This window comes from Chlamydotis macqueenii, chromosome W (genome assembly GCF_036417535.1).
Source record: "Chlamydotis macqueenii isolate bChlMac1 chromosome W, bChlMac1.mat, whole genome shotgun sequence".
Lineage (NCBI taxonomy): Eukaryota > Metazoa > Chordata > Aves > Otidiformes > Otididae > Chlamydotis > Chlamydotis macqueenii.
The window spans coordinates 50,625,333-50,641,502 of record NC_141592.1 but is presented as its reverse complement, the minus strand read 5'-3'; the positions used below and the strand labels follow the sequence as shown (position 1 = coordinate 50,641,502).

General features: G+C 42.3%; 1 protein-coding gene across 1 annotated transcript in view; it reads right to left on the bottom strand.

Annotated features, from left to right (window-relative positions):
* Positions 1 to 786: 786 nt before the first annotated feature.
* LOC104476742 (Golgi phosphoprotein 3) overlaps positions 787 to 16,170 on the bottom strand; it is a 54,299-nt gene continuing 38,915 nt past the window's right edge. The window contains exons 3-4 of the mRNA XM_086769556.1: positions 6,488 to 6,602; positions 787 to 1,281 (exon numbers count right to left, since the gene is read on the bottom strand). Coding sequence (XP_086625682.1) covers positions 857 to 1,281; positions 6,488 to 6,602 — 540 coding nt within the window. The 3' untranslated portion in view covers positions 787 to 856. The remainder of the gene's footprint in view (positions 1,282 to 6,487; positions 6,603 to 16,170) is intronic.

The following is a 16,170-nucleotide window of genomic DNA, read 5'->3' as shown; positions in this document are numbered from 1 at the left end:
TTTCACATATATGCTCTTTATAGGAGGCCTTTCTTTCCATCAAATGGCAACAGCTGATAGAAAATAAGGGGCACCAGGTATACAGCTAAGTAGATCTTGCAAAATACTAAGATGGGGCAGTTGATAATATACAATTTGAACTATATATACAATATAATGAAATCTATCCCATCCTAAAACTGGTTTATGAAACAATTGAACCTTTCTACACTAGCCTTATGACTCAGCTATCATTCTAATGATAACATTAGAAGTATACAAGAGACTTGCATGAAAAGTAAAATTTGTGGGGCATTTTACAGGACAAAGCTGCTTAATGGCATTTCTGCTTTTAAAGTAAATTTGTTAGATATAATTGAAACAATGTCTGTGTATAAAGTGTCCTGGCTAACACTTCAACATGGAATTTGGTGATTTTAAAAGGCCCTTTTTCAATCTGTTATGAATTGTACTGCAGAAGTATTGATGCATGCACACATCTGTGTCAGCTGAGACTAGTGATCCAACTGCATGCACATTTCCTCCTTGAGGTACTTTCCATGTTAAACTACTTCAATAACAGTAAGATGAAAAACAGATTAAACAGTTTTTCAGATAACTCAAACTGAATAGGAAACAGAATGCCAATATGGCAGTAAACCCTTTTTCTGTTGTTTTTAAACAGGAAGGTCTCTTGTACCAGCAGAATCCTGCTTACAGATAAACAGAGAAGGAGGGAATGCACCACTTATAATTCCTATTAAACAAAAGCTGATTCATCATGTGAGAAGGTACAAATTACAGAAAACATGAATAGTCAATAGAAGAAAAACAACTGGTTTACATGAAAGAAGAGAGAACACTTCAGTCCGAACAGTTATTTTGTGAAAGCTGCAACAACAGCCCACAGAATCTCATTCGTGTTGGCTTTCATACATTCAACCTCAGGGTCTAAATCCAGAAGCTGCCGCACTCTCTTTGTGGCTAAGTCATACTGCTCATCCAAAAGGGGGGCAAAAGCGTTCTCCAGAACATCTGAAGCATGTGCTAAATAAATGAGTGCCAGCAAGCGCTTGTCCATGCGGTGAGGGTCATTCACCCATTTGTCAAGAACTGCTTCCTGAACCTTCTTGATGAGGCGCTGTTTGATATTGTTGTTGGTGAGAGGGTGCGTAGTCATGTCAAAAAGAAGGAAGTTCTGTTTCTCTGTTGTCAGTACACCTTTTTCCACTAGATTCTTGGCTAACCGTTCACGGACATTTCGCAATTGGTAGTGCAACTTCAATGGGTTCCATGTTTCACCTAAAAAAAACAAGCAAAAAAGCCAAGAGTCAGGCAAAGTTTAAGCTGTACTATTACAGTGATTCTCCCCCCCCACCACTGCAGAATGAGCTGTCAAATTCATATTGCTGACTATTATACTAAGATATTGTGCTCATGTCAGCATTTCTCTGATCTCTGACCTACCCAGATATATGATTCTATGATTCTATATGCATAGAGACAGAGACCACAAAAGCCTCTGAGGAGTTTCAGTGTACATTTAAGGTTTGGATAAAATGCTAGCTAAGACATGTCTTGATTAGGGATATGAGAAGGTTCAGAGGAGGGCCATGAAGATGATCAGAGGGCTGGAGCACCTTTCCCATGAGGACAGGCTGAGAGAGTTGGGGCTGTTCAGCCTGGAGAAGAGAAGGCTCCGGGGAGACCTGATAGCAGTCTTCCAGTACCTCAAGGGGGCCTACAAGAAAGATGGGGAAAGGCTGTTCAGTAGGGCCTGTTGTGATAGGATGAGGGGCAATGGTTTTAAAATAGAGGGAGGTAGATTTAGATTGGATATTAGGAAAAAATTTTTTACAATGCGAGTTGTAGAACACTGGAACATATTGCCCAGAGAAGTGGTGGATGCCCCATCCCTGGAAATGTTCAAGGCCAGGCTGGATGAGGCTCTGAGCAACCTGATCTAGTTGGAGATGTCCCTGCTCCTTGCAGGGGGGTTGGACTAGATGACCTTTGAAGGTCCCTTCCAACTCTAATCACTCTACGATTCTATGATTCTAAATAAGCACTCTTGTACTGAAGGAAAAGAAAACAAGCAAACAAAAAAACCACTCCCCCCCCAACAAACCACCAAACAAAACACCACACACAGTCACGAAGAAAAAGTTAATAAAAACAAAAAAAAACATCTCCTCCAATCTTGTCCATTTGTCTACTTCCAGCCTTTTATAAATTCAGAAGCTTCCTTCTCCCTTCCTGCTCCCCACCAGGTGAAGCAGTGACATGCACTGTGTGAGTGTGGGTGTGCACATTACACATGGGCACATGTTTGGCAGAGCTTTGATGTTTCTATAAAAATTATTTCTAATGTTTTTTTGTTAAGACAGCAGAACTGGGCACTTCAGAGTGTGTGCACTTAGAGGAGGGAATTTTAAAAGCACAAAATCAGCATCAATAGCTACTGAGAAAGCTAAAGTTGCCAAGCACCGAGAAATCCATCTTTGCTTAAAAGTTTACTTAAAAGCTAAAATTTTAGTTCCAGCCTACCTAAGTATTTATTGTAAGTATTAAAATCCCTTCCTGATATAAAAGAGCCTATGCATTTTAAGAGGCTAGAGAAGGAACTGCATAAAGTATTTCTTAAATAGATGGAGTTTTTCCCATAAATGATGTGAGAATTTCTATATCAGAAAGCTTTTAAAAAAATCATTGATAACGAATAATAATAATAATAACGCACAGATTACTTTAAGGTTTCTCCCATTGTAATGGAAGGTGATGTACACTGTATCCAAGTAACAGACAAGCAAACAAATGAGTTGACACCAACTGCATAGTGACCCACCCAAGCCTGAACTCCAGAAGTCCCTGTAGGAATCACATTCTCATTGAATGTGATTCCCCAGCTTGACCGTGAATGAAGCTATCACACACCAAAAAAAACCCATAATTTCCTAGATGTTTCTAAATTTGTTAGGTGGATGTAGCTATACAATAATATATATTAAGTACTGTGGTGACACCTTGTTACCAATCTCCTCAATTACACAGGCACTTGCTTGTTCAAACACAATGTTTATTACATCTAGAGGAAGACCTGCCATCTTGATCCAAACTTCTATAGTCCCTTGTTCTGGTTTTGTTAGTAAGGGGGGGCCCAAGGTGGTAGCTTCTGTAGGAAACTGCTAGAAGTTGCTCCCCTTTGTTTAGTGGACTCGGCCGGGCCTAGGGCGGACCTGCTGCTGGCCAAGGCCGAGCCAATTGGTAGCAGAATGTCCCGTGATAACACCTCTGCGATAACGTATTTAAGAAGGGGAAAACAGAAAAAAGAGGAGGAGAAGATGTGAAGTAGCTGAGTGGGGAGCAGAGAGGGGGAGGTGCGAGCCTTGTGGGCCTTGCAGGCCTCACCCTCTGGCCTCCTGCCGGGCAGCAGACTGGGCCCAACTCGGCCCAGCCTGGCTGCAAGAAGTGGAGAGGAGATGAGAAGTTGAAGTGAATAAGATGTAAAAAGGATCCCGAGAGGCGTCTGCCAGCCTGTTGTGAGGAACGGCTGCAGACGCCAAGGTCAGTGAAGAAGGAGGGGGAGGAGTAATGCGGCTCCTGGCCAAGATTCCCCTGCAGCCTGTGGTGATGACCATGGTGGAGCAGGTTGTCCCCCTGCAGCCCATGGAGGTCCACGGAGGGGCAGAGATCCACCTGCAGCCCGTGGAGGACCCCACACCGGAGCAGGTGGAGGCCTGAAGGAGGCTGTGGCCCATGGAGGGCCCGCTGGGACAGCTGTTCTAGAGGGACTGCACCCCGTGGAAGAGATGACCCACGCCAGAGCAGTTTCACAAAGGACTGTGGCCCGTGGGAGGGACCCCACGCTGGAGCAGAGGAGGAATGCGAGGAGTTCTTCCCCCGACGATGACACAGCAGCGTAAAACAACGCGTGATGAACTGACCGCGACCCCCATTCCCTTTTCCCCCCTGTGCCACTCAGGGAGGGGAAGGTAGTAGAGATAATGTTAAGCCCGGGAAGAGGGAGGGGTGGGGGGAGGTTATCTTGTTCCCTGTCTCATTCTCCTGCTAATTTTAGAAATAAATGAATAGTTTTCCCCAAGTCGAGTCCGTTTTGCCCGTGACGGTAACTTTAAGGATTTCTCCCCGTCCTTATCTCAAACCTTGAGCCGTTTTTCTTATATCATCTCCCCCTATTCTCTCGGAGGGTGGGGGGAGTGAGAGAGAGACTGCGTAGTCTGGTCCCAATCGGGCCTGAACTACAACATCCCTATACTTGTTTCCCTTAGAGGCTGTCTTATAAACAAGATCAGCCTGGCAAACATCGCCTTAAATGTCCATATAAATATTTCCATGATGGCTTTGAACACTAACTTAAAGCAGCATTCTTCGCATCACTAATTATGAATAGAGTAGCTATTTTCCAGGATCAGGTCTGTCCTGGTTCTGGCCAGGATAGAGTTAATATTTACCTGAGCTGGGTGGAGAACTGAAGCCGGTAGCCCCTATGGCTGGGATAGTTAACTAATTAGCTAACAGCTGGGGTTCATTTACCCAAATTAGCCAAAGGGCTATTCCATCCCATCTGACATCATGCTCAGTATATAAGTGAGGAGGGTGCTGAAGGGAGGCCCCCTCCTAGTTGGAAGAGACTGGGTGTGGAGATCTGTTGTGAGCTATTGTACTGTATTTGTGTTCCATCACTCTCTTGTTTTCTTCTGTCATTACTGTTAAATTTACTTTTTGTTCAATCTCAACCCGCATGTTTGTTTTTTTTTTTCCTGGTTTTCTTTTGTTTGTCAAATCTCCTCCTATTCTCTTGGAGAGTGGGGGGAGTGAGAGAGAGACTGCGTAGTCTGGTCCCTGTTGGGGCTGAACTACGACAAGGTCCTAAAGGAAAATTCTAAAAAAGTTACATTTACAAAAAACCCAAAACAAAACACCTAATTATTTTTCTTCAAAGGGCAGTTCTCTAAACTACGGGAAACCCAAAGAACCCTAATACCATCCAAGAACTAGTAATTAAATATTCATGTGTAAGTAAAAATGATTGATCTAAGTCTCAGCCACAGCACTGACGATAACTATCTTCCAAGAACCCTTAGCTCAAGGAAAACCTACAACTTTGTTCATTCATTAGTTGACCTTTTTTGAATCAGTACTAACTTGATGTGTTCCATACTGTGAGAGAAGGTGAAATGTCAGCACAAATTAAGTATTTGGGACAAGAAAAATTAATTGTTTTTGCAGGCTGTAAAAGTGAAGGAGAACTGAGCAAGAACTAAACTGCAAGGCTATGCAGCAGCCATGCCTCCTACTGACAAGGGCTGCTTTGTTCTCCTCTCTCTCCTCTGCCTGACAGTCAAGGAGCAAGAGGGGAGGGATGGCAAGGGCACCAAGTATGAACTGTATGCAAGTATGCAAGAAAGGCTGCTTCAGGTGGTGCAGGATGAATGGGAAGAACATAATGAAAACAAGAAGGCAGAGAAAGCTGGAGAGATTTTGCTCATTTTTGAAACTCTTACTTATCTGTTGTTACAAGTAACAAATAGATTTAGATAGACAACTTCAAGTCTCATTATTTCCTACCTCCCAAAGTCATATTGTTGACAAAACAGTGGGTTTTATTCCTGCACTGTTTGCACAACTAAATACAGCTCTGATCTACTCCAGGGAAGCTGCATTTTGTGCGTTTCATCACCTTAGTGATGAATTTTAGCTACAGAAAAAAAAACCACAAATAAAACCCCAATAAAAGCATTACATGTTAAAAGATGGTCATTGTTAATTTCAGTTTAATTTATGCGGCCTGAGAATACAAATGTTGTCGAGGTATATGAAAAGTGTTAACTGCAATTGTAAAGATGAAATCTAATTGACATTTAATTATTTTTTTTTTTGCAACAATTTATTAGCTTTACAGGAAGAGCTGTGTGCAAAGTACTCATCTTGAAGATTTTGTTTTGAACAACTAGAAGTATCTAATATTTGAAAATATTTTTTAAATTTCTCCAGTTAATGGAAAAATAGAAAGAACTCCGGACTCTTTATTGTTTCTTTATGATTAATGGCCAAATCACCCTCAATTTTTACATCTGAACAGTGAACTCCTTATCTCCTTTCTTTATCAAAAGATCTGAATACTGAATCCATACGGCTATACTCCAAACTTCCACTAACTCTCATTTCCAATTACAGAGAAAGGCAGTTATATCTCCAGGGTGCAGTGCTGATTTACTTCAGGATCAGCGGAAGACACCTTTTTCACAGAGTAGAGATGTCCTCTGACACTTCCATCTAGATTCTTTCTGTACTAAGTTAAGTCAAAAACAACATTTACTTGTATTTGTTTAAAGGCTACAATCAACAAGAGACTACTCTAAAGGACACACTAATTAACTTTTTTTGCATACTTTCTCCTCAAAAATCTTACAGTATAATCTCTAGTGATGCCAGATAATTAGCTTTACTGGGGAGGGGAAGCAAATACATTATGTTCAAGGCTTACCACTAAGCAGTTCAATCCAATTTTGTACTGTTTCAGGAGGCTGGGTCTCTTTTACGTGTTTCAGAGCTTCATCAAGCAAAACATCCCCCGTAAGAGCATCTGACTTGCAAATCACCTAGGACAGAATAAAACGCAGTCAGTATTTTGACTTAATTCATATACCATAAACATCCAACAATAAAAACTGGAAAAATCTACCTATTATCAGAACCAAGGAGAATTTTAAGGAGTGAGGAATCTTCTCTAAGAATATTCAAGTTTAAAAAATACCTAGTTGTTAAAAAAAAACTATTTAGGATTTTAATTACAAAGCTACATTAAGTCTTAAGTTATCTATAACCTAAATAAACCTTAACTGACTAAAACTATAGTATTAATAACATGCTTAATACCTAATTTTTTAAGGGAGATAATCCACTAACCTGGCCAGGTCCTTCGCTTCCTCCCCAAAACAAAGTATACTAGTGTTAAATTGCTCTGTGATGGCAGTCAATTTTACTGCTTCAAGTCAATTTATTGAGAATACTACAATTAAACAATTAGGCCACATGAAACTGAGAAATCAATTAGAAACTGAAAAAGCAGGAAATCTGGTTTTCTTCTTCCATATATTGATTGATAAAAATAGGTTCAAGACAACATCTATAAGTTTTACAGCTCTGAAGAACATGTTGACCAGCAACACTATGTTCCATTCACTAACAGTTAAAATACACGTATTAGGAAAAATATGTATGTACCAATAAACCCCTTAATATGTAATAATAAATGTAATATCACTTAAGTTTGTTATTTAATAATTTTTACAATTATTTGAGTTCTTCCCCCAAGAGAGCGGAAAAAAAATTAACAGTAATATAATAAAATGTAAGAATTTGAGTAACTGCTTGTTTACCAGTATATATATCTATCTATCTTCAAGAAAAGAAGAATTACTACTGTTTCAAAGCTATTTATGAAAATGATGATTAAATCTGGCAATTTAAATAGTTTTACAAGTTAGCACTTTATAAGCATCAGGAAAAAGATAACAGGCAACTGACACATCAAAACAATTCCACATGTACAAGAGAAGCAGCAGGTGAAAGATCTTATTTTTAGTAAAGCTTCACAGTGTCAGAAATGTGTCCAGGAAAAGCTTTAAGTGTCCTATTTAAATATATCACAAGTTCAGTTCTGTTCCATAGTTCTAATAATCTTTACTACAAACAATAGAGGAGTACAATACATTTTCATAGGGTCTGTAGATGACCCCGAAATGAGTTGCAATGGTAAGACAGCTGGCAAGATAATCTCAAACTGGAGATGTGTACAAAGGTTAAATTAAAAAGAAATGCAAAGTAGTATAGTTAGGATGAGAAAACAGAAAACAAATATAAAAGACATAATAAACTACGATATAGTTCAGAATGGCAAAAAAATATCTAGTAATTCTAGCAGTAGACTACAAACAAAAGCCAAGTCTTTTGACAAAATAAGAATTTCATTCTAAGCTGTATTAACAGGAAATTGCTGGAGAGATCTTTGTGAATACCTAACAGGTCATAGCTGGAACATCATGTCCAATTTAGATGGTGTTTATAAAGCACAGAAACTAAGATTTTGTGTGAGGGATTTCAGTGATGGTCCATGTAGGGCCACTGTGGGAAATTACAAGCTGCACACAGCTGTGAGAACATGACCTTGGAGAGGGGAGCTAGGAGGGTTGTTATTGAGCAGTATGTTGCTGCTATCCAGGAACCGCTGTTAGCCAGCAGGGCACGTACTTGACAGGCCTCGTTGCATGTGCTGGCCACGCGTGCATCAACACCTGGTCAGTACTCTTCCACTGAATCTGCTGAGGGTATAAACAGAGGTGGCTCGGAGCGGAGTGAGAAAGCACCCAGAGCACACTCTACGAACAACAGGGGACGCCCTGAAGGTGCTGCGCCTACCTCCCTTCTCTGCTCTGACCCCGCTGATCATCATCCTCCTGCTCGGCGGCGTCTCTGCCTTAGTCAAAGTGGTAAGACTCTCACAAAGGGAAAACAATACACTGGTAACTGCTCATGCTAGGAGCTGTAACTGCTTATGCTGGTAACTGCTTATGCAAGGCTATAATAGAGCAATAAATACTGTTGTGCTTTTGAATATCATATGTTGGGTGAACTTTGTGCATAGGAATCCTACGAACCGGTTACATAAATTGGCGACGAGGATGGGATTCCTGTAGCACAAACGACCCAGGGAGTGGGAAGTACGGAGCGAGTGGACGGGGCTTGGTCAGTGGGGTGCATGCTGTGCCAAGAGTGCACTGTCCCATGTGGGTGGGGAGCAAGGAGCCCTCAGTCTTTGGAGCTTGGACTCCCTGTGATAGAGGTGGCGTGTTTGTGTGTGTGTCCTTTGTGTTGACGGTGTCATACTTATTTTTTTGTGTGTGTGGTTGTGTGTCCTTTTTGTTGACAGTGTCATACTTTTGTTACTGTTTGGTGTTGTTGATGTGGACTTAAGCTTATTCCAGCTGATTTATATTTGTACTATAGCTTAGTGTTTTTGTGTGTGCAGTGTCGCAGGTCAACCCCGTTAGAACAAGTGATACATCCAGATTGATATTGTTGCCGTGCAAGGCGCAGCATTAAGTTGTAAGATGTTTAAGTGGAAACGGATAGGCAGTGCAAACAGACAAATTAACAGATTATAGTCCGGAGGAAATTACAAGTTTCCTAGACAGGTATAGGCAGTCTGTGTGTATATGTATAAGCATGAAGTAGATGGTATGGAATAAGGGGTGAATACTGTCCTGATTTTGGCAGGGATGGAGTTAATTTTCCTCTCAGTAGCTTTGGGTTTTGTATGTGAAGAATGTTGATAAAAACACTCTGATGATCAGGGTTGTTGTTAATGAGACCAAGGTCACTGTCCGGCTTTCCAAGTCTCATTAACGTGCAGGTGCAGGAAGCTGGGCCAAAGACAGACAGAGTATCGGTCATTTGGACATCGGGTGGTGAGAAATTATACATTGTTCTTTTTATATATATATATATTGATGTCCTTATATTTTGTTATTATTGTAGGTTTCCTCTTAGTAGTCCCGTACAGGGAGGGGAAGGAGGTGGAGATGGTGTTAAGCCCGGGAAGAGGGAGGGGTGGGAGGAAGTTATCTTGTTCCCTTTCTCATTATCCTGCTTTGGTTTTAGTAATGAATGGTTTTCCCCAGGTTGAGGCTGTTTTGCCTGTAAGGGTAGCTTTAAGGATCTCTCCCTGTTCTTGTCTCAAACCTCAAGCCTTTTTTTTTTTTTCTTCTGTGCCCGGTGAGCGGCCACTAGTAGATATGCAAATGCTTATACTACTATTTGCTATGGAACACCAATCGAAATACAATCAGACAATGGTTCTCATTTTAGAAATCATACAGTAGCAAATTGGGCCGCTGAAAGAGAGAGACAGTGGGTGTGGCATTTACCTTACCACTCACAGGGTGCAGGATTGGCGGAATGCCTTAATGGCCTATTGAAACAGCAACTGCATAGATTAGGAGGTACAAAATGCATGCAATGGGTACATCATCTGCCCACCGCCGTGCGTGTGTTGAACAACCACACGGTGGCAGGAGATAAAATGCCCCTCCTACTGATGAAAAATTACCAAGCCAGGCCAATAAAAGTACCACTCACTCTGTTGCAATACCCTGAGTGGCACTGAATTTGCATTGACCACTGAGTGGGAATTCTTATCTCTTTATTCTGATCCCTGCAGGCCTTTTGGCACCTGTGTATTTCTGGATGATGCCCCCACTCCACATTGAACCCAACCCTGTATTGCAAATGTTTGCGGGTGCATGTGTTTGGTATCACCCCCCTGGGAAGCCAGGACCAGTTGCAGCTGAAGTGGTGGCTGCTGATGATTCACAGGCCATCACCATTGCCCTTACTGGTGAATCAAATGAGTTGCATGTACCTGTGCAGCAACTGAGATGCAGAGAATGAAGAAAAAAAAAAAAAAAAAAAAAAAAAAAAAAAAAAGACAAAAGGGGTGGGGGGTGGGGGGGGTGTTAACCTTGTTTTTTTCTGTTTTTTTTTTTTTGTTTTGACAGGTTTATGCACACACATTTCCCCTGTGAGTAAAACGTATGGGTGACACTGGCAAAGGTGACCGGACAAGATACCCTTTGTCTCAGCACAGCGACTCCCCGGAACCCACTTACAATGAGCTTGGTAGAAGTACCCCTCACCGCAAGTGAGTTCACCAACACAGTTACACAGTTGCCCAAACTCGTAAAAACACCAGGGGTTGCCTGAACTTATAAACCAGTGGGACAGCTGGCTGCCGTATCTGGGTAAATCACCTACATTACCCCCACAAGAACTTCAAATCCTGGGAACATTGGACGCAGACAATTGTACCTATTTCAAATATACTAGTAACACTACAAGTGTTGTTTTTTTTCTGATTTGTTACTTGATGTAGATAGTATACACCATGCTACGCTTCAAAATCACACTGCTATTGACTTTTTACTCCTAGCTCATGGATGTGGATGTGAGGACTTGGATGGTTAGTGTTGCATGAACTTAAGTGACCCCTCAAAGTCCATCCATGCACAATTGCAAGAGATATGCCAATTGAACCAGCAATTAATGGAAGCAACTGGATGGAACCTGTTCACTGGATGGACATGGGGGTGGGGTTGGTTAAAACAGCTACTGTTGATCTTGTGTGTAGATGGTATTTGTTTGCCATGCCTGGTTTGTTTTATACCATGTCTAGTTAGTATTGTTTGGACTATCGTTGATACAGCTTTACACTGATTAAGAGTACGGGTTGTGGAGTACCACAGTGTCCCAACTACGGACCACGTGGTGGCATGTGTGAGAGATTTCAGTGATGGTCCGTGTAGGGCCACTATGGGAAATTACAAGCTTAAGAGTGCAGGTTGTGGAGTGAGTACCACAGTGTCCCAACTACGGACCACGTGGTGGCATGTGCGAGGGATTTCAGTGATGGTCCATGTAGGGCCACTGTGGGAAATTACAAGCTGCACACAGCTGTGAGAACATGACCTTGGAGAGGGGAGCTAGGAGGGTTGTTATTGAGCAGTATGTTGCTGCTATCCAGGAACCACTGTTAGCCAGCAGGGCACATACTTGGCAGGCCTTGTTGCATGTGCTAGCCACGTGTGCATCAACACCTGGTCAGTACTCTGCCACTGAATCTGCTGAGGGTATAAACAGAGGCGGCTCGGAGCAGAGGAGAGAGAAAGGACCCAGAGCTCACTCTACGAACAACAGGGGACGCCCTGAAGGTGCTGCATCTACCTCCCTTCTCTGCTCTGACCCCGCTGATCATCATCCTCCTGCTCGGCGGCGTCTCTGGCGTAGTCGGGGTGGTAAGACTCTCACAAAGGGAAAACAATACACTGGTAACTGCTTATGCTAGGAACTGCTTATGCTAGTAACTGCTTATGCAAGGCTATAATAGAGCAATAAATACTGTTGTGCTTTTAAATATCATATGCTGGGTGAGCTTTGTGCATAGGAATCCTACGAACTGGTTACAGATTTTAATAAAAATCAGCAAGAATGAACCAATCCCCAATACCAGGCTAAAAAGAATGACATTTGTTTAGATCTAAAAAGAAGCATGTAAGATATTTTTACAAAAAGAGTATCAAACAGTAGTTTAGGGTGTCTACTTTAGGAAAAAATAAAATATGCCAGCTTGTTATGGAAGATGGAGGATGTATTGTCAAAAACTTCAACATGCAAATTAAACATCCAGTTGCATTCAGTGGAGAATTTTAAGACTAAACATCTGCCAGGGAGGGACCAGAGAAACCTGATTTTCTGTTACTACATCAAGATTAAATGGTGTCTTGAGATGCTGCCCAGATCTTCATTTTTAGAAGCTGAAGATCACTCCAACCATAAATCTCAGATATTTGGTTTTAAGAAAAAAACCTATATTTTAATCCAGAAAATCCCTATTTGAAACTAAACACACACCAATGCATATTTATCTTCCTGATTTATAAGCTTGCACCATAGCATCACTCAAAACCTTTATTAACCACATATAATAATGTTACATATCTTCTAATTTTATATCAAGACTCAAGTTTTGGAAGTTTCGCTTCTTTAATTATATAGAAGCATACTTTAAGTTGGATTTTTAAGCTGCTACATTGTGGCTATTAATACCCTCCCTTCAGATATGTTGTGGTTTAGCCCGAGTCACCACACAGTTTCTCGCTCACCCTCTTCCTCCCCAGCAGGATAGCAGAGAGAAATTGGGAAGAAAGGAAAACTCATGGGTTGAGATGAAGACAGTTTACTAAAATAACAAGGGAAAACTACAATAATAACAGAATATAAGGATATTAAAATATACAAAATGAACAATGCACGATTTCTCACCACCCGATGTCCCAATGACCGATACAGCCTGTCCTGAGCAGCGATCATGGAAACGAAACCGAGCAGAAAGCAAAGGAGTGAAAGGGAGCCAGCAAGGTAGAGGGAACGATGCCAGCGAGCAAGAGAGATGGAAGTCCCCCTCCTTGGCTAACTCCCACTTATATACTGAGCATGATGAAGCAGATCCTTCACATACAAAATCCAAAACACACCGGCTACTGAGAGGAAAATTAACTCCATCCTGTCGAAACCAGGACAAACCTCAACATTCATTTATTTGTTTCTAAAAGTGATACCAGTAGATAGGACTCCAAAATGATGCAATGATTACATAGTCTGAAGCCAAATTTACAACTATGTTGCAACATAAAATATGTCATATTGACTTTCATAAGTTTCACTAACATTCATTAAGTCCTTATCTGCCAGTTTCCCAGTCTCATTTGTCTTTCTATGGCATTCAAGCATGGATTTAATGCATCTTGATCGCTTCTGAAGTTGTGTCTTAGAAATTGCAAAAAATAATCAGCAAAGATCCACCTCATTTAATGCTTGAAGTGGAAATCATTGTAGCTAGCAATATTTTAAGTCAACTGTGTAACCAAGGCCACTGTTAGCTGGTTATAAATTCATATTACTGCCCAAGGAACTAGTTCTACCTTCTTCTTGTTCTTACCTTATTGCTTGTGCCAGCAGTCTCACTTGTGTCCCACCTGATAACAAGATCAAGAAAGTGATTGTGGCAGGTACACCCGTCCTAGGCTAGGAAGGTTCTAGAATCATGTGGCTGTTGTACAGTGGAGTCTTCAGCCAATGAGAACTGACGTAATCATATATGACCACAGATCAGATTCGACTAGGGTATAAATGGAGCCCCTGCCGGAGGGTGAGCTTGAGCCAGTCCTCCTTGGAGCAGTGGGTCTGCAGTTGGGAACTCTCCCCTTAGGTTGGGACGCTGCCTAAGCAAACTCATCAAGATTGAGAGCCCTCCCTTTGTTAGGTGAGTGATTGTGCATTTTGGATCATCAGAATTCCTGAGTGCATTATTAATTCCTGAGTGACATTTTGAACCTGTGAATTGTTCATGATATCAGAGTCTCAAAGTAATTTTGGTTAAAATGAAGAGCTAAGTTTGAATTCACTATCAGTTTGTTACAAACAAATCCTGTTTGAGTTTATCACCTCATCTAATTTAATTTTTGTGAGTTTCTGTGACAGTGATTCAAATAAAACCTAAACTGGTTGAGTGTTCTGGTTTTGTTAGTGAGGGGAGACCTAAGGTGGTAGCTTCTGTAGGAAACTGCTAGAAGTCGCTCCCCTTTCTTCAGTGGACTCGGACGGGCCTAGGGCGGACCTGCTGCTGGCCAAGGCCGAGCCGATTGGTAGCAGAATGTCCTGTGATAACGCCTCTGCGATAACTATTTAAGAAGGGGAAAACAGAAAAAAAAGAGAGAGGAGAAGATGTGAAGCAGCTGAGTGGGGGGCAGAGAGGGGGAGGCGCGAGCCTCATGGGCCTTGCAGGCCTCACCCTCTGGCCTCTTGCCAGGCAGCCAACTGGGCCCAACTCGGCCCGGCCCGGCTGCAAGAAGTGGAGAGGAGATGAGAAGTGAATAAGATGTAAAAAGGATCCTGAGAGGTGTCTGCCAGCCTGTTGTGAGGAACGGCTGCAGACGCCAAGGTCAGTGAAGAAGGAGGGGGAGGAGTAATATGGCTCCTGGCCAAGATTCCTCTGCAACTCGTGGTGAAGACCATGGTGGAGCAGCTTGTCCCCCTGCAGCCCGTGGAGGTCCACGGAGGGGCAGAGATCCACCTGCAGCCCGTGGAGGACCCCACGCCAGAGCAGGTGGAGGCCTGAAGGAGGCTGTGGCCAGTGGAGGGCCTGCTGGGACAGCTGTTCTAGAGGGACTGCACCCCGTGGAAGAGATGACCCACGCCGGAGCAGTTTCACAAAGGACTGTGGCCCGTGGGAGGGACCCCACGCTGGAGCAGAGGAGGAATGCGAGGAGTTCTTCCCCCGACGATGACACAGCGGTGTAAAACAACGCGTGATGAACTGACCGTGACCCCCATTCCCTTTCCCCCCACCCCGTGCCGCTCGGGAGGGGAAGGTAGTAGAGATAATGTTAAGCCCGGGAAGAGGGAGGGGTGTGGGGAGGTTATCTTGTTCCCTGTCTCATTCTCCTGCTAATTTTAGAAATAAATGAATAGTTTTCCCCAAGTCGAGTCTGTTTTGCCCGTGACGGTAACTTTAAGGATTTCTCCCCGTCCTTATCTCAAACCTTGAGCCATTTTCCTTATATCATCTCCTCCTATTCTCTCGGAGGGTGGGGGGAGCAAGAGAGAGACTGCATAGTCTGGTCCTGATCGGGGCTGAACTACGACATTGAAGAAGTGAATTAGTTTTCAGCCAGAGTGGTTACCTGACAAGTCTGCACAAACACTAGTAACCACCCAAGAGAGACTCCAATAATAAGCTTCTTTGCAAAGACAGGACTACCCTTCTCAGCTGCAGCACAGGCTGAAGTGACTGAAGCCTAAACTCCTCCCTTCAGACCATGGCTTGAAGATACAGAGTTTCGAGTCACAAATCAAAGCTTCAGTTTTAATGAGATTTTACCTTTCCACAAAGTCCCAGAATGGAGTAGGGGCAGGGAGGGCTAGCCTGAGGGGCAGAAGCTATATAAAAATGGTATTGCCACTGAAACTCCACCTCACTGAATCACAACCTTGGATGCAACTAGACAGCTCATTCCACTCACTAAGCACAGTATTTAATTCACAGAGAAAGCTGAGGGCAATGGGAGCAAAGCCTGCAAAAGGGAGATGAGGGGGACACTTGGTAGAGTTGAGACAATTAAATCTAGCAAACACAGAAATTAGACTGAAATTTAGTGTTAATGCAAAACTTCAAATAAGGTATAAAACAACATAAGTCATTCATGAGAAGGATTTCTAAACTGAGAGAGGTGGGGCAAGCAGAGAAGAAACATCATATGTATCAGTAGTTAGGGATTTTATTTGCAAGAAATTCCTTAAGCAGAAATCAATCTTCACTTGAATTTTATATTAAGCCTTTTTCATAGAACCCTCCTGCCTGCAAAAAGAATCTCTTGATTGCCTTACAAAAGCAGAAAGAACAAAGCATTTAATATTGGGTAGCTTTTAGCTCTCCTTAAACAATGGGGGAAAAAATAAAAATTGAAACAAACACACCAATCCACCCCCAAAAATCACATAATAAAATTTTAAAAAGGAAAACAATAATTTTGCTTGTACTCTTTATTGAAGATA